Source organism: Geotrypetes seraphini, chromosome 4 (assembly GCF_902459505.1).
Source record: "Geotrypetes seraphini chromosome 4, aGeoSer1.1, whole genome shotgun sequence".
NCBI lineage: Eukaryota > Metazoa > Chordata > Amphibia > Gymnophiona > Dermophiidae > Geotrypetes > Geotrypetes seraphini.
Genome location: NC_047087.1, coordinates 312,888,259 through 312,907,244, shown reverse-complemented (window position 1 = coordinate 312,907,244; position 18,986 = coordinate 312,888,259). Strand labels below are relative to the sequence as shown.

At 47.3% G+C, this 18,986-nt stretch overlaps 1 protein-coding gene across 20 annotated transcripts in view; it reads left to right on the top strand.

Annotated features, from left to right (window-relative positions):
* Window positions 1–18,986, top strand: part of ABLIM1 (actin binding LIM protein 1) — a 445,444-nt gene that overhangs the window by 208,814 nt on the left and 217,644 nt on the right. For all 20 annotated transcript variants that reach the window (XM_033940562.1, XM_033940555.1, XM_033940566.1 and 17 more), the window contains 2 exons: window positions 3,270–3,396; window positions 13,045–13,138. In XM_033940562.1, the coding sequence (XP_033796453.1) occupies window positions 3,270–3,396; window positions 13,045–13,138 (221 nt within the window). The remainder of the gene's footprint in view (window positions 1–3,269; window positions 3,397–13,044; window positions 13,139–18,986) is intronic.

The window sequence follows — 18,986 nt, the reverse complement described above, 5'->3', positions numbered from 1 at the left end:
TTGGGAAAGAATATGTCGTTTTCCACCTTCACACGACCTGTGACGTACTTAAATGTCTCAATCATGTCACCCCTTTCCCTGCACTCCTCTAGAGTATAGAGCTGCAATTTGCCCAGTCTTTTTTTTGTATGAGAGACCCTTGAGTCCGGAGACCATCCTAGTGGCCATCCGCTGGACCGACTCAGCTCGAAGCACATCTTTACGGTCATGTGGCCTCCAGAATTGCAATGTATATAATTAAGCGCCAACCCCAGCTGTTAACTTTGGACCAGTTTTCAGTGGCCATATCCATTGAAGTAGCGCTGATGAGAAGAGATGTAAGCGGTGAGTGCTGGGCGCTGTCTGTTTTAGACCCGCTGAACAGCGAACCCAAGCAAATTAAGGGCCTCTTCTACTAAACTGCATTAGCGGTTTTACTGCCGGGAGCCGCGCTGAATGACCCGCGCTACTCCCGACGCTCATAAGAATTCTGTAAGCATCGGGAGCAGTGCGGGCTATTCAGGACGACTCCCCGCACTAAAAATGCTAGCGCTGTTTTAGTAGAAGAGAGGGTAAGCGATCCGAGTGAAGCGCAGTTCTGCGGCTTGGTACATGTATTTAAATACCAGCTCCGTGTGAGAATACCTGCATTTTTGTGGGTATGTATACACCGACTCTTGTAAGTGCGCCAAGTTTTGTTGCAAAGGGACTTTCACGTGGCCAGGTGCCGTCACTAACACACATTGCTTATACTGTAGAATATTCTAAGTTATGTCCTGGCTGCGTTTAGGCATCCTCATTATGGCTGGTATTACTGTAGGAGCCCAAAATACTGGGTTCTGATAGTATTCTGTAACTGAATCATATGAACATAAGAATTGTCATACTGGGGCAGACCGAAGGTCCATCAAACCCAGTATCCTGTTTTCAACATTGGCCAACCCAGGTCCCAAGTACCTGGCAGAAACCCAAAGAAGTAGCAACATTCCAGAACTGAGATTGTGATGTCATAATGCCTCATTCCACCAATGCCTAAAGAGCCAACCCCCATCAGTGATGTCACAATGGATGAATGTCCCTTACTTGGCTCACATAAGAACATAAGAATTGCCAACCCAGGTCCCAAGTACCAGGCAGAAACCCAAAGAGCTGCAACATTCCAGAGCTGAGATTGTGATGTCATAATGCCTCATTCCACCAATGCCTAAAGAGCCAACCCCCATCAGTGATGTCACAATGGCTTGAATGCCCCTTACTTGGCTCACATAAGAACATAAGAATTGCCAACCCAGGTCCCAAGTACCTGGCAGAAACCCAAAGAAGTAGCAACATTCCAGAACTGAGATTGTGATGTCATAATGCCTCATTCCACCAATGCCTAAGAGCCATCCTCATCAGTGATGTCACAATGGCTTCATTATCCTATACTTGGCTTACATAAGAGCTGCCGTACTGGGGCAGACCGAAGCTCCATCAAGCCCAGTATCCTGTTTCCAACAGTGGCCAACCCAGGTCCCAAGTACCTGGCTAGATCCCAAGTAGTAAAGCAGATTTTATGCTGCTTATCCTAGGAAGAAGCAGTGGTTTTCCCCAAGCCATCTCAATTATGGACTATGGACTACCCTTTTAGGAATTTATCCAAACCTTTTTTAAACCCCGCTAAGCTAACTGATTTCACCACATTGTCTGGCGCTCTACACATTGACACCCTTGACCCCATTCCCGCAGGACCCATCTCCATCCTTGTCCCATTCCTGCAAGCTCCGCCCTCGTTTACACATGCCTCGAACTCTTTAAAATCATGTGTTTGAGGCTTGTGTGGTTAAGGCAGAGCTTGCAGGAATGGGGCAGGGACAGAACTCACGGGACGGGGCTGGCGATAGATCCTGCAAGGACAGGGCAAAAATTTGTCCCCGCGCCATTCTCTACGGAGCCTGTCCACACCGACACCATGCTGTGACACCCCACCCCTGCCTCAGCGCTGCACCCACTGATAATGTGCCGTGAGACCTCGTATCTGGCTCGCCACTATACACCCTGCATCAGCGCTGCACACACTGACATCATGCTGTGACACCCCACGCCTATCTTAGAACTGCGCCCAGTAATACAGCGCTATGACACCCCACCCTTTCCTCAGCAGTGCACACACTGATACCATGCTGTGACCCCCCCCCCAAAACATAAGCACATAAGCACATAAGCATGGCCTCTGCCGAGTCAGACCATAGGTCCATCATGCCCAGCAGTCCGCTCCCGCGGCGGCCCCCCAGGTCAATGACCTGTAGTGATCTATTACTCAAGAGCATTTTGTCTTGTATAGTAACCCTCTAATTGTACCCCTGGATTCTCTTACCCTTTAGGAACTCGTCCAATCCCTTTTTGAAACCCAAAACTGTACTCTGCTCAACTACCCCCTCTGGAAGCGCATTCCAGGTGTCCACCACCCTCTGGGTGAAGAAGAACTTCCTAGCGTTTGTTCTAAAACTATCTCCCTTCAATTTTTTTGAGTGTCCTCTAGTTTTTGTTGCCCCCGCCAGTCTGAAGAATCTGTCTCTCTCTACCTTCACTATACCCTTCATGATCTTATAAGTCTCTATCATATCCCCTCTAAGTCTCCTCTTTTCCAGGGAAAAGAGCCCCAACTTCTCCAACCTCTCAGCATACGAGAGGTTTTCCATGCCCTTTATCATTTTTGTCGCTCTTCTCTGGACCCTCTCGAGTATCGCCATATCTTTCTTTAGGTACGGCGACCAGTACTGGACGCAGTACTCCAGATGCGGTCGCACCATTGCCCTGTACAGCGGGAGGATAACTTCCTTGGTTCTGGTAGTGATACCTTTTTGGATAATGCCCAACATTCTGTTCGCCTTTTTTGAGGCCGCTGCGCATTGTGCTGCCGGTTTCATTGTTTTATCCACCAAAACCCCCAAGTCCTTTTCTAGGTTGCCTTTTCCCAATGCCATCCCCCCCATCATGTAGTTGTACATCAGGTTCCCTTTCCCTATGTGCATAACTTTACATTTCTCCACATTAAAACTCATCTGCCATCCCTCCGTGCTGCCCCCACTGACGCTGTGCTGTGTCACTCCCGCACATCCCTTGGCACTGCATCCTGCTGGGGGGGGGATGTCTTCTAACTTGTCTTTTAGGGTTTGCATTGTGTAACCACTTGTGTATCATCAGTTGAAGGGATATTTCTCGTTCTCTATTTGTAGCGTTAAGTCAGACTTTTTGCTGTAAGCTCAGATTTTTAAAAAAAGTTATGATTTTAATGTGTTTTGTTTCAGGCTGTGCTGGCTGTGGACGAGACATTAAAACCGGACAAGCCTTACTAGCCCTGGACAGACAGTGGCATTTGGGGTGCTTTAAATGCAAAGCGTGTGGGAAGCTGCTCACTGGGGAATACATCAGCAAGTAAGTAGCTTAGTAGATGACGGCAGATAAAGACCTGAACGGTCCATCCAGTCTGCCCATAAGTTATACTCATTCAAAAAAAAAAAATGCATGATTAGATTAACTTGTCTCTTCTTTGATATTTCTGGGCCACAGACTGTAAAGTCTGGTATTGGCCTAGGTTCCAAATGCTGAAGTTGCCGTCTAATCAAGCCATTGTGACATCACTGCTGAGGTTGGCTCTTAGGCATTGGTGGAATGAGGCATTATGACATCACAATCTCAGCTCTGGAATGTTGCTGCTCTTTGGCTTTCTGCCAGGCAACATAGTAAATGACGGCAGATAAAGACCTGAACGGTCCATCCAGTCTGCCCATTAGTTATAAACATTACAAATACATGATTAAATTAACTTGTCTCTTCTTTGATATTTCTGGGTCCTAGACTGTAAAGTCTGATATTGTCCTAGGTTCCAAGTGCTGAAGTTGCCGTCCAAGCTCACTCCAGCCTATCCAACCATCCCGTTGTTTGCGGGACATCTACCGTAAAGTCTGGCCAGTAACCTCCTCATGTTCCATGTTAGTGGAGTTCCCATTCAAGTTTATTCAGTTTTTGATGAATCGCCTATTATAAATTCTAGGCGATGTACATGTTACAATTTTAATATAAGAAACTTACAAAATAATTCAAAAATACAAGATACAAACGATACAAACATGAGTTTAGGGAGAGGGGAAAAAGTTACAATAATAGGGTATTGTTAAAAAAAAGGAAAGAACAATAGGGAGGGTATTATAAAACCAAAGCACAATGTAAAAAAGAATTAAGAAAGCTGTGTTAAAAATCATAGGCATCTTTAAATAAATAAGTCTTTAAAAGTGATTTGAATTTAGCAGAATCAGGCTCAGATCAGATCAGCCCATCCTACACCGAATGACCATATATGGAACACAGACCGTGACGGTCTGTCCAATACCTGCCTTAGTTCTTTAATTTACATCATTTGTTTTCTAATTAGAGATCCTCTATGTTTATCCCATGCTTTTTTGAATTCCATCACCATTTTCCTCTCCACCACTTCCCTCGAGAGGGCATTCCAGGCATCCACCACCCTCTTCGTGAAGAAGAATTTCCTATCATTGCTCCTAAGTCTTCCTCCCTGTAACCTCAAATTATGCCCTCTAGTTTTACTTCCTGTGACAGCTCTGCAGCATGTGAAAGTACATGAAAATCCCGTTTAGGTGCCCGAAATGTTAGAACTGTGTGCTGGGAGCCCCCGCGGCATGAGAAATGTGCACCGGGCCTGAGGGCGTGAGATCTGAGCACTGTAGCAAGATGTGAATACGGAAATACCCCTACAGCACTGTATCCCACGCTGGGTCTTGTGGAGCCAGCTAAGGCTGCTGGCAGGTCTCTCTGCATCCCCTGGCCTAACAAAGGTTTCAGCATGTTTGACATTTTGAAATATGAAAAACTAGTCGAGTCTCTTGCATTTGAAAGGAAGCTCTGCAATGAGAGAGCATAGGATGAAGTTAAGAGGTGATAGGTTCAGGAGTAATCTGAGGAAATACTTTTTTACGGAAAGGGTGGTAGATGCGTGGAACAGAGACTTTGTCTGAATTCAAAAGGGCCTGAGATAGTCACGTGGGATCTCTTGGAGAGAGGAAGAGATAATGGTTTCTGCGGATGGGCAGCTCTATGACCTCACAATGCAGGTGCACAGAGCCTTAGCCTATAGGAAGAGGAGATGCAAATGTTAAGAGCCTTAGCCAATAGGAAGAGGAGATGCAAATGTTAAGAGCCTTAGCCAAAAGGAAACTCTGCAATGAGAGGACATAGGTTGAAGTTAAGAGGTGAAAGACTCAGGAGTAATCTAAGGAAATACTTTTTTACAGAAAGGGTGGTAGATGCGTGGAATAGTCTCCCAGAAGAGGTGGTGGAGACAGAGACTGTGTCTGAATTCAAAAGGGCCTGAAATAGGCACGTGAAAGAGAGAATGGTTGCTGCGGATGGGCAGACTGGATGGGCCATTTGGCCTTTATCTGCCATCATGTTTCTAGTTATTAAAACATTTTTACCTCATTCTATAACTTTGGCACCAAAATGTAAACATCACACATACACTAAAATGATAAATACAGAGTGTAAAGTTAAATGGTCAGTATTCTCAATGTAGAAGGGTAGATAAGGGGGTTTCCCAGCAGTGCGTGCTGGGGCCACTGCTTTTTAACAAATAAAAAAAATAAAACAAAAATCCCTCCTCTTGTAATTCTCCTCCAGTTATTGTATTTCTATCCTATTTACCCAATAGTCTCGTCTGTTTTGAAAGTCTTGTATTTGCTGTATGAACTCTTTGTTCCCCTGTGTATTGTTATAAATTATTTTTAGAACTGTATATTGTCCTGAATATTTGATAGGGCGATTAAAAATTTTTGAGATAAACTTGAAACTTTATAAGTGTATGTATGTCTCTGAATTCGACGTGGAAAACAGTCCTAAGGATTTTGATGAAATGGGGCGTACCTATGGTTTCCAGGTCTGAGAAAGTGATTTAGCTACGTCCGGAGTTCGTCAAAACTCATTTGGGGTGTGTGTGTGAAATGGGGGATTTTTGCGATGTAGCTACTACTCCCACCTCCCCCTGAAGTCCATTGGTCACACATTCCTAAGGAAGGCTAACCAGCCAATAGGCTTCAGGGAAGAGCAGGATTAACAGTAGTCAACACAGAAGAGCAGCAGTGCAAGTAAGTTTAAGTTTATTAGGTTTTTATATACCGCCTATCAAGGTTTTCTAAGCGGTTTTACAATCAGATACTCAAGCATTTTCCCTCTCTGTCCCGGCGGGCTCACAATCTAACGTACCTGGGGCTATGGAGGATTAAGTGACTTGCCCAGGGTCACAAGGAGCAGCGCGGGGTTTTGAACCCACAACCCCAGGGTGCTGAGGCTGTAGCTTCAACCACCGCACCACACACTCCTCGATGGGTTGTTAGGGTACGAGAGGCTGAGGGAAAACATATACGTAACAAAGATACATTCAGGGAATAGCAGGACTCAAGGTTGATTAAGGCGCTGTGTCTTTAAGTACTGCTCCCTTTTCCCCTGCAGCCCATTGGTTAGCCATTCCTAAGGAAGCTTAACCTTCCAATAGGCCGTAGGGAAAAGCAGGATGGAAGGTTGCTAAGGCAGTGTCTCTGTGGCTACTGTTCCCGCCTCCATCTGCAGTCCATTGGTCAGACATTGGTAAAGAAGCTTAGGCAGCCAATAGGCCGCAGGGAAAAGCAGGACTAACCGCAACTACGTTAACCGCTCTTACCCCAACCCCTGGCAATGTGTTCCAGAGCTTAACTATTCTCTGAATGAAAAACTATTTCCTCCTGTTGGTTTTAAAAGTATTTCCCTGTCGTTTCGAGCGTCCCCGAGTCTTTGTCATTTTTTGACAGAGGGGCAATTAAGGTTAACCCTGTTATTACGACCTAGCTCTGACTGCTACAATTGGGAAAAGGAAAGTAGATGGGATTTGATATCTCACTTTTCGGTTATAATCAAGTTTGGGGGGTGGGGGAGGGTGCCAGTAGACGTTCATTCCTTTCAACCAACCCTTCTACACTGCCCTGGACCCTGGCTTCATTTTAGCCGCGGTAGTCAGGCAGGCAAAGGCATTTAAAAAATTTTGCATACTGTGTTGCAGCAAATGCGCAGCAGCCCAGGGGACCCCTGTGGGCCGAGATGTCCTTCCCTCCTCCCCACCCAGGTCTAAATCCCCCTCGTAAAAGTGCACAGAGATCGCCAGGGTGGCCTCTTCAACTCTGTTCCTCTGCTTCAGTCCGCCCAAGTAGAAACAGGAAGTAACATTAGAGGGGGGCAAGCTGCGGTAAAGGAACAGCGCCAAGAACTCCACAGGCAGCGCTAGAGAATGGCTGCCATGTTGACGACCTCCTTGCATTTTTACAGGCGAGGCGGTTTGGTGGGGAGAAAGGAAGGACATCCCAGCCCACAGGGGACCCAAGGCAGCTACCCTGTTTGCCTCCCCCACACCACATATTGTTGATTTTTTTGAGTCTGTCTGGCTGTCGTGATCTACCTTGGCTGGAGCAGCTCTTGGCTGTCCCCCCAAAAGCTGCTGCCCTAGGTGACTGCCTAGTCTTGCCTAAAGGTTGGGCCCCGCCCTATGTGATCATAATTAGCTTCAAGGTAATCAGGTGCTAAGTCCCCACATACCAGGTGTCCAAATAGAAATTCAAAATGGCCTCCAGAGTATGTGGCATAATGTCCTGCTAAAACCCAGGATTAAGTGTAGACAGATACAGCATGTCTCACCTGTTACACTTAGATTAGACCTTGGGATGGAGAATGACACGGGGACAAATTTGTTCCCATCCCCGCAGGAACTCAATTTCCCCGTCCCGCCCCATGGGTTTTATTGCTGTTGCTGTCCCTGCTCCATTCCTGTAAGCTCTGCCTAACTGCACACTTATGATGTTAAAGTGTTGGAGGCTTGTGCAGATGAGGACGGAGCTTAGGCATTGGTGGAATGAGGCATTATGACATCACAATCTGAGCTCCAGAATGTTGCTACTTAGGATTTGAAAGTGAGGCTCGTGCAGATGAGGACGGAGCTTAGGCATTGGTGGATGAGGCATTATGATATCACAGTCTGAGCTCTAGAATGTTGCTACTTCTGATTTTAAAGTATTTGAGGCTCGTGCAGATGAGGACGGAGCTTAGGCATTGGTGGAATGAGGCATTATGACATCACAGTCTGAGCTCTAGAATGTGGCTACTTATGATTTTAAAAGTGTTTGAGGCTTGTTCAGATGAGGACTGAGCTTGCAGGAATGTGACAGGGACAGGAAAAGAACTCGTGGAGACGGGATGGAAGAATGAGTCCCCACGGGGAAAAGTTTGTCCTCATGTCATTCTCTACCTTGGGAGTTAGGCACCCAAATAGTCCCTTTTGAACCCTGACTAGTGCTGAGCTCCTCCAGGCTTAGGAGCTAATTTCCAGTAGTCCTAGATGGGCTGGAAGTTTCTTCCTATAGCCAGTGGCGTACCTAGGGGGGGGTGGGGGGGGGGGGGGGGGGGGGGGGTGGGGGGGGGGGGGGCGGGCCGCCCCGGGTACCAGCCCTGAGGGGGTGTTCCCGGCCTTGCCGCTCAGTCCCCCCCCACGCCCGAAGGACCGCTCGCCCCACTGACCTTCCAGCACACCTATGAAGCAGCCCGCAGCAGGATCGCGACGTCAGCAATCCCTCAGCTGCTTGGGCGCTGCTTCCTGCGCCGCGGTCCCGTCCCTCCTTCGACGTCAGAGGAGGGGGCAGGACCGCGGCGCAGGAAGCAGCTCCTAAGCAGCGCAAAGATAGCTGACGTCGCGATCCTGCTGCGGCTGCTTCATAGGTAGTGCGGGGAGGCCAGGGGGGTGAATGGTCCTTCGGGGTGGGTCGGGGCATCAGGCCTTCAGGGTGGGGCGGGCGGGCGGGCGGGCAGGCAGACTTTCAAGGGGGAGGGGGGTGACAGGCAGGCAGGCAGGCCTTCAAGGGGGGGTGCAGGTCTTCGGGGGGGGTGCAGACCTTCAAGGGGGTGCAGGCCTTCAAGGGGGGGGACAGGCAGGCAGGCCTTCAAGGGGGGGACAGGCCTACAAGGGGGGGGACAGGCCTACAAGGGGGTGCAGGCCTACAAGGGGGGGGGGACAGGCCTTCAGGGGGGGTGCATGCCTTCAGGGGGGGTGCCGACCTTCAAGGGGGTGCAGGCCTTCAAGGGGGGGGACAGGCAGGCAGGCCTTCAAGTGGGGGGACAGGCCTTCGGGGGGGTGCAGGCCTTCGGGGGGGGTGCAGACCTTCAAGGGGGTGCAGGCCTTCAAGGGAGGGGACAGGCCTTCAAGGGGGGGACAGGCAGGCAGGCCTTCAAGGGGGGGACAGGCCTACAAGGGGGTGGGACAGGCCTTCAAGGGGGTGCAGGCCTTTGGGGGGGTGCCAACCTTCAAGGGGGGGTGCAGGCCTCCAAGGGGGGGGACAGGCCTTCAAGGGGGGACAAGCAGGCAGGCCTTCAAGGGGGGGACAGGCCTACAAGGGGGTGGGACAGGCCTTCAAGGGGGTGCAGGCCTTTGGGGGGGTGCCAACCTTCAAGGGGGGGGACAGGCCTTCAAGGGGGGACAAGCAGGCAGGCCTTCAAGGGGGGGGCAGGCCTTCAAGGGGGGGACAGGCCTACAAGGGGGTGGGACAGGCAGACCTTTAAGGGGGGACAGGCCTACAAGGGGGTGGGACAGGCAGACCTTTAAGGGGGGATAGGCCTTCAAGGGGGGACAAGCAGGCAGGCCTTCAAGGGGGGGTCAGGCCTTCAAGGGGGGGGACAGGCCTTCGGGGGTGCAGGCCTTTGGGGTGGGTGCAGGCATTCGGGGTGGGTGCAGGCCTTCGGGATGGGTGCAGGCCTTCAGGGGGGGACAGACCTTCGGGTAGGGGGTACAATCCTTCGGGGAGGGTGCAGGCCTTCAGGGGTGGGGTTTAGGCCTTCAGAGGGGGACAGACCTTCGGGTGGGAGGTAAAGTCCTTCGGGGGGGTGCAGGTCTTCAGGGGTGGGGTGTAGCCCTCCGGAGGGGGGACAGACCTTCGGGGGGGGGGGGTCCTGGTGTAAAAGTACACAGAGGGAGAGAGGGAGGGGGGGGTTCAAAGATACGTGCATATGCCAGACTTTGGGGGTTAGAAATAATGGGTCTAAAAACAGAGGAGTGGGAGAGAGATGGTGCATAATGGGATTTAGGGAGGGAAGGAACAGAAAGGGAGAGAACTTGGAAACAGGGGATGGTGTGGAGGGGGGATAGAGATACTGGATAGGAGGATAGTTGGGAACAGAAAGGGAGAGATGGTGGATCCTGGGGTGGTGGGGAGTTGAGAAAAGGTGAATCTGTGGATGGAGACAAAAAAAAGGAAAGATGCCAGATCTCCGGGAGAGGGAAGGGAAACGGAAGGGGAGAACAGAGATGGCAGACGGATGGTTAGCACGGAGAAAGGAGACCCTGGCAAGCAAGACAACAAGAGCCTGGGACCAACAAGATTTGAATATTGATCAGAGAACAAAAGGTAGAAAAAATAATTTTATTTTCTGTTTTGTGATTACAATATGTTAGATTTGAAAAGTGTACATGAGACAGCTTGAAATGGGAACTTTTCTATTTTTGTGAATGGCAAGGCTGAGTTCAGTTAAAATATATGCTTTATAAGAAAATATAATAATGTGTTTTATAAAGTTTATAAGCATTGCTGGCATACTCGGTGAGGTGTTCCTAGTGTTGGTGGTGGTGGTAGCATGTCAGTGTGTTGAGAGGAAGAGGTAGTCTGGGAAATTCTGCTGAGCAAACTCTGGGCCCATTTCCACCCCCAGTTAGTCCACTCCACTCAACTGGTTCACACACTGAGTGGGTCTTTGGGTGTTATTTCTGGGTAGTTGTTTTAGAATCTCTTCCAGTGGTTTGTCAGTATCTCCTTCTGGTCCAAGGAAGGAAACTTTGTCAACCTTAGCATTGACCTTCAGAATATGTTTGTAACAGCGCTGCTTGTGTGGCATTAGGCTATGTAGTGATCGAAAGAAAAAAACAGACCTTTGCACATTTTTGCACTATATGGTGGGTGTATGAGGAGATTCATTTCCTGCACAGTTAAGTCCATGTGAAGTTACCTTGTGCTGTATTTGACATCTAGCAAGGTCTCTGTTTGGAAGGAAAGATCTAAGCTTAAAAATGAAGTGGCCAGAAGTTATGTTAAAAGTAGATAGCGTAGCTGGTTTTAAGAAAGGTTTGGACAAATTCCTGGAGGAAAAGTCCATTGTCTGTTATTAAGACATGGGGGAAGCGTCTGCTTGCCCTGGATTGGTGCACTCAGCAGCAACAAATACTAGTTTTGGCTGGCTCTTTCCCCGCATTTCTCCTCTCTTCCCCACGATTTAATATCCAGTTCAGGCAGTAAGTAAATGCATCGGCAGGGGGGGTCTGGTAAGTCTTGGGGGCTGGGGATGGAAGGTGAGAATCAGTTCTGTAGGCTATCAGAAATTTGCTTAATTATCTACTCACACAGAAAAGCAGTAAAGTCAATAGGTTCTCTGAGTGGGAACAACCTGTTTGATCTTGCACTCTTGTGATTGACCAATTGTTTATTACTGTTTAATTTATCACATTGATTAATTTGAGCACACCTGAGGTGTCCTATGATGCAGGCAGAGGGTGATTAACCTGTGCCTTATTGTGTAAAGCGCTGGAGAATTCTCTCCTCTCGCTTACCTCTCACGCTGAGGACACCCTGCTTCAGTATAATCATTTATATGATTTATCTTATAAACATTATTACGTGGTCTTTTCCTCAAGTGCTGAGACATCAGGTTGTTCCCACTTGGAGAACCTATTGACTTTTACTGCTTTTCTGTGTGGCTTTAACATTTTTGCTATTCAGTATACCTAAACTATTATTCAGTAGAAAAAATTTGGTTTGTTCAATCAAATCCTGTGTGGACATTGGACTTCTATGAGTGAATGTTCTGCTTGATTGAACAAACTAAATTTTTTCTACTGAATAATAGTCTAGGTACAATGAAAGTAAATAGCAAAAATGTTTGAGTAGATAATTAAGGAAATCTTTTTCATATTGCTTGCTTATGGACTGGGAAAAAAGACTGTTCAAGCAAATGTCTCCAGAACTGCTTTAATGGAAAAATGTGATTTTTTTTTTAAGTACTTTGTGAAATTTATTGTTGTACTTTGTTTAAACTTAAAAAGCGGTGTCATTAACAGTGAATTGAATCGAAAAATAGATTCAACAGGGTGAATCGAATCGAATGAAATATTTTTCTCTGAATCGGGCAGCACTATTGGCTACCATGAGAATGGGCTACTGGGCATGATGGACCATTGGTGTGACCCAGTTAGGCTATTCTTATGTTATGTTCTCATCTGTAGGGGCCTTTGTTTTCACTTCTTATTTTAATGTATTTTTTTCCTGGGAACTTATCAGTGTTTTTTTATAATGGGAACAAAAATGGAAGAGAATTAATGTGTGTGGAATGGGGGGGGTAACTAATTTCTTCAGCTAAATAATTCAATCCACTTCAAACAGACATAGGAGAACTCACGCACCATTCACACACCCTCCAACCAAAAACGTCAAAAGAAAAAAACTGTTCGACAACCTCCTAGCCATTCGAGCTGCAACACTTGACCCCCAACTCTACAACCTATTGACCTCGACCACAAACTACAAAACCTTCAAAAAAGAAATAAAAACCCTTCTATTCAAAAAACACATAAAACCAAACTAACATAATCAGAACTGTCCCAAGCATCACCTGCAACTACTCTATATGTACTTCTGATGTCATGACAATTCAGACATAATTTATGTTATGTTATGTTTGGAATAATGGTTACATAAATGAGGTTCAATAAAAGAAAATTTTCACTGCCTGTTTCTATTCTGACCATTTATTCCATTTCATGGTTATTGCAAAAAAAAAAAAAAAATAAAATTTTCCATGAGGGGAGGGGGGGTGGTGTCAAAAAATGATGGGCCCCGGGTGCCACATACCCTAGGTACGCCACTGCCTATAGCCCAATAGCTGCCTTCAGTGTGGTGCATGTTTCAAAGCTGAGCGTTGATGCAGAAGGTGACGATTCTTTTGGTTTCTCTGCAGAGACGGAGCCCCATACTGTGAAAAGGATTACCAAGTCCTGTTTGGTGTAAAGTGCGAGGCCTGTCACCAGTTCATTACCGGCAAAGTCCTGGAGGTAGGTAGCATCCGTCCGTTCATTACACTATCTCTGGAGTAGCACTTGGTTTAAGGAGACCCAGGAGGGACACTGACATCATCCTTAGGTCCCTGCGTGAAAGGACCATAAGCCAAGGCTAAACAAGGGATATCTCTTTTTCAGTAAGAGACATTCCTTAGAGAGCCTATTAGCGTCTTATTCAGAGCCCTTAAATTTCAGCTAATTTATCGAAAAAAATAAAATATGGGTGAGGACGTCCATAAGCACTCCCCAATTATGTGCACGGAATCTGAAGGACTGCAAATATCAACCTTCTCCCAGACACCCATGCGTAGAACGGGAGTACTGGTATCTATTCTGGATTATTGTAATATTATTTACTTAGGGGCCCCTAAGAAATTATTAAGGAAATTGAGGATAATACAGAATACGGCTGTCCGATTGATTTTTGGTATGAAGAAGAATGACCACATTAGTCCTTACTATCTATCGTTTGCTGCACGGATTGCCGTTGGAGGCACGAATATTATTTAAATTTTCTGGTATTTGTTTTAAGTTGATCTTGGGGCTGTCTCCAACTTACCTTCTCTCAGCCTTTGTGCTGTATAGTCCGACGAGGGAAACTAGAAGTTTGCACTTATTCACTTACCCAAAAACTAATGGTTGTAGATGCAAGACTTTTTTGGACAAGACCCTAGCGTTTCAAGCAGGTAAACAGCGGTCTTGGTTAGGCCAATGCATTTGTCAGGCGATGTCGTCTTACTGCTTCTCTCGGAAAGCAATTAAGACGACGCTGTTTGATAAATTCATCTCCTAACACAGGTCATCATTACTAAAAATTGTATTTGAATTAAATGTTTGTATTTTGCGTCCTTTCATGAAACACTTTGTATTTCTATATCATTTCTGCATTTCGTTGATTGTCCAGCTTTCTTTGGTGTAAACCGCCTAGAAATCTTTTTGGTTATGGCGTTATAGAAGCATCACTAATAATAAAACACTAAGTGCGCATGTGTGATCCGTGATCCGTAGCTCCGTGGCCGGCAGAGAAATGTTAAAGCGTGCGGCACATGCACGTTCGGTGCGTGAGCACGTTCAGAGCGTGCGCGCATGACGGTTTACTGTATCTAGCAGCAGTTACTGTGTGCCGGTTGCCCCCCCCCCAAAAAAAAAAAAAAAAACAAACCAAAAAAAAGGTAAGTGGGAGAAAGGCCCGATAAACAGACAGGCAGTGGGCAGGGACGTTGACAGGCAGACAGAAATAGAGGCGGGCTTTGAAGAGGAGGACAGACGTGAATGAAGAGCAGCAGCGGCGGCAGCGGTTCGTGCTGGTGGGCCAGAAGAGATCAGGAAGCTGGGATGGAGGGAGGGTAGGAACGGCGGTTTGGGAGCAGGTATTAGGGAGCAGGGAAGAGGTGCTGCTGGACAGGGGGGAGGTAAAAGGAAGGGAGAAGGGCTACTGCTGGACAGGGGGAGCAGGGAAGGGATGCTGCTGGACAGGGGGGAGGTACAAGGAAGGGAGAAGGGATATTGCTGGACAGGGGGAGCCGAGGTGGTGGACAGCCGAGGAAAGAGAGAGAAAGAAAGAAAGAAAGACAGACAGCGGCCAAGGAGAGAGAGAGAGACAGAAAGAAAGAAAGACAGACACACACATCTGTTCTAGCACCCGTTAATGTAACGGGCTTAAAGACTAGTAAAGTTATGCTGACGATCGGGATTTCTGGAGAAGTGTCTGCTGCAGTCTTTTCTCTCGCCTCTGGGTCGTTCCCAAGCATGTGTTTATCACAAAGAGAATCACAGCAAATAGAGCATTGTTGGAAGTCTTTAGATTAGAGGGACGCCTGTTGGAAATTAGATCACCTCCGTCCTTACTGGGTGAAAGTTTGCAATTGGTCAGAATGCTGTGGGACATCTGTATCATGGAAATACATCAGAAAATGCCTTGAACTGGATACACATGTTATCAGTAGCATAGTAAAGGGGTGCCAGCACCCGCCCTCCTTTCTGCCCCCCCTTCTCCTTCCTTGCCCCCTCCTGCTGGGCGCCCTTTAACTTCCCTCGTAGCTTACATTACATTACATTAGTGATTTCTATTCCGCCTGTGCCTTGCGGTTCTAGGCGGATTACAAATTATAAGAGATCTGGACATTACCGAGAGAATTGCGTAACAAAGATTATCTAGAGAAATTACATAACAGTGATTCATGTACTTTACATGGTGTGGTAGAGGATTCAATTATAAGATATCTGGATTTTTCCGAAAGAATTACATAGCAGAGAATCAAGTGATAACAGGATACAGTGGAGAATATCAGTATATACGGGTTACAGACGAGAAGTTATCTAAATGGGGAGGATTAGTTAGTTTTTTGAATAGAAATGTTTTGATTTCTTTTCGAAACACTTTGATGTCTGTTGTGTTGATCATTAGTTTGGTGATGGTGGGGTCAATTTTCGCTGCCTGTGTCGCTAGAAGGCTGCCGTATAGTTTATTACATCGGGTACCACTGTGAGGGGGGAAGGTGAATAGGTTTTGAGTTCTCCTTGATCTGGGTGAGTGGTAGCGGTATAGGCGGTTGTTTAGGTAACAGGGGGCAGTACCATGGGTTACTTTAAATAGTAGACAATAGAAATTGAATTGAGTTCTTGCTTTTATCGGAAGCCAGTGAGAGTCTACATAGGCGGGGGTGATATGGTCAAATTTGCTGAGACAGTAGATGAGTCTGATGGCTGTGTTGTGAACGGTCTGTAGTTGTTTTATCATGTTGTTTGGGCAAGGTAGGTAGAGGCTGTTGCAGTAATCTAAGGTGCTAAGTGTGAGGGATTGTACAATGATCTTGTAGTGTTCTTTGGTAAAGAATTTTCTTATTTTTCTTAGGTTTCGCATGGTGAAGAATGCCTTCTGTATGACTTTGTGTATCGGTGTCTGCATAGTGCAGCGTCTGTCTAATTGTATTCCTAGAATTTTGAGAGTGCTCTGTATAGGATATTTGATTGCGTTTACTTCCAGTTCTGTTAGTGATGGCTTTTGTTCCTTCTCTAGTAGTAGGAATTTGGTTTTCTCCGCATTCAGTTTCAGCTTATGGTTCGTCGTCCATTTTTCTACAGTTTCCAGTGTTGTTTTCAGGCGTCCATTGGAGATGGGGTCTTGGATGTCAAATGGGAGAATGATGGTTATGTCGTCTGCGTAGCTGAAAGAAGTTATGTTTAGGGCGTCTAGGGCAGTGCCTAAGGAAGCTATGAAGAGGTTGAATAGTATGGGCGATAGTGGGGATCCTTGTGGTACTCCGCAGGGGTTTGTCCAGGGGTCGGATAAAAGATCTTTTGACTTAACTCTATATGATCTTGTTTGAAGGAATCCTTGGAACCAGTTGTGAACTTTACCAGTTATTCCTATGGCATCTAGTGTCTGGAGAAGTATTGGATGATCTACTAAGTCAAATGCTGCTGAAAGGTCGAGTTGGATGATTAGTAACTTGTTTCCTTTGCTGAGGTGCTGTTGGGCTATATCTAGTAAAGATACCAGTAATGTTTCTGTGCATGTGATTAGCTCTGAAGCCAGATTGAGTTGGATGCAGAATGTGGTGGTCTTCTAGGTCAGTGGTTCCCAACCCTGTCCTGGAGGACCACCAGGCCAATTGGGTTTTCAGGCTAGCCCTAATGAATATGCATGAAGCAAATTTGCATGCCTATCACTTCCATCATATGCAAATCTCTCTCATGCATATTCATTAGGGCTAGCCTGAAAACCCGATTGGCCTGGTGTTCCTCCAGGACAGGGTTGGGAATCACTGTTCTAGGTAGTTGGATAGATATTGTGCTACTAGACCCTCTATGAGTTTGATGTATAGTGGGATAGAAGCGATTGGTCTATAATTTGTTGGGTTGTCTATTGGGCCTTTGGGGTCTTTTAGTATGGGGGTGATTATGATTTCGCCAAGTTCCAGAGGGAGTTTAACATTCACAGTGCGAGCAGGCCCATGCCAGCGTCGGCTCTTACTCTGAAGTCACTTCGTGGACCCGTGCCTGGGAAGGGATAGCAGAGGAAGAGCCGACGCGGGCGTGAGCAGCAGGTTGGGGTTGCTGCTTGCACCGGGAGCGTTAAAGATGTTGTCTGGTCATTATTCAAATCATGTTGGTCCCAGGCTCTGTTTGTCTTCTGATAACTCACTTGCCAGGGTCTCCTGCCCATTTGTCGTTTTCTTCTTTCTTGGTGCTAACTATCCATCTTCCATCTCTGTCCTCCCCGTCCATTTCTCTTCCCTCCCCCCTTTTTTTTGTCTCCATCCCCAGATCCACCATCTCTCCTTTTCTCAACTACCCTTTCATCCAGCATCTCTCTCTCCTTCTCTGCCACCCCAGGGTCCACCACATCTCCCTTTCTTTTCCCAACTACCCTCCTATCCAGTATCTCTATCCCCCCTCCACACTATCCCTTGTGTCCAACTTCTCTCCCTTTCTTTTCCTTCCCTCCCTCCATCCCATTGTCCATCATATCTTCTCTTCTATTTTTAGACCCATTATTTCTCCCCCCCCTCAGTCTGGTATATGCACATCTCTTTGGACTCCCCTACCCTCCCTCTCTCCCTCCATGTACTTCTACACCAGGGAGCCCCCCCGAAGGCCAGCATATTTCCCCCTTATCTCTAACGTCCTCCGGCTTCCCCCCCTGGCCTCCCGTTCTCACCTTCAAAGCTAATTCCGGCAGCCTGCAGAGGATCGCTGGTGCTGTAGCGATCCTAGCAGGCTGCCGTCGGCCTCCGTAGCACGTTCCTTCTGCCTCTACAAACTCCGGCTGTATCTGTAGGGCCTCTGAGCATGCGCGAATGATGTCACACGCATCCGTGCATGCTCCAGGCCCTCCACACACGGCCGGAGCGCCTTGCAAAGAGAGGAAGCTTTCTGGGGGTGGGGCCGGAGGCTGGAATGGGGCAGGGCTAGAGGCAGAACTGGCCAGGGCTGGATGTGGAATTGGGCGGGGCTGGAGGCGAACCAGGGTGGGGTTATGTGTCTGAGTTTTTTATTTTTGTTTATTTTAAAAATATGGTAACCCTATAATAATGTATTGAAAACTGCTCTTACCTTTGATAAAGAATGCCACGCAACAGGACTATATTGACGTACTGTTAACCAGCGTTGTCATGAAAGCCCCCCATTCTCATCCACCGCATAATAGAGTTTTAAAATATTTTTGATTTAGCTTTTAATGGCATGGTCAATGACCACACCAATTAAGCAATTTTGAACTCTGCGTGGAACTCTGCTATGTGTCCTCAATCTAGACGCCTACTGTTGCCCAAGCTAGGCACCACTTATAGAATCAGGGCCTAGGATGGACACGGAGATTGCGTGCCACCGTTTCTCTCTCTAAGGCTCCCATAATCCATTTCAGTTCCCAGCAGCCTTTGCAGTGCTCTATCCTTCCCAGTAAGACATCTGTTTTTTAGTGCTGCCACTGTGGGCTGGAACCAGTGCTGGAAATTAAAGCCTGAAAAACTTCCATTTCCCAGGCTCCAGCGTCAGCTCGCTGGCTACCCGGAGCCAAACGCCGCGTCTTCAAGGGCCTGATGCTAGCGACGTGGTGCCGGGCTACGCGATGGCTATGCTTCCTTTGTACGTGCCGAATCGGTCCCTCCACTCCCAGGACAAAATATGTCTCAAAATGCCCCCTGGTCTTGCCGTTTAACTGCAAACCACAAAGCGATGGTCCTACTCCCACGTCATATCGTGCCACTGGAATCGACTGCCCGTGCAGATCAGATCCCTTGAAGGACTTCTCAGCTTAAGAAAACCCCCTAAACCCCTGCCCTTGACCGATACAAATTTACAGTGTGTGATACAAGTTATCCTTACGTGGCACATACTG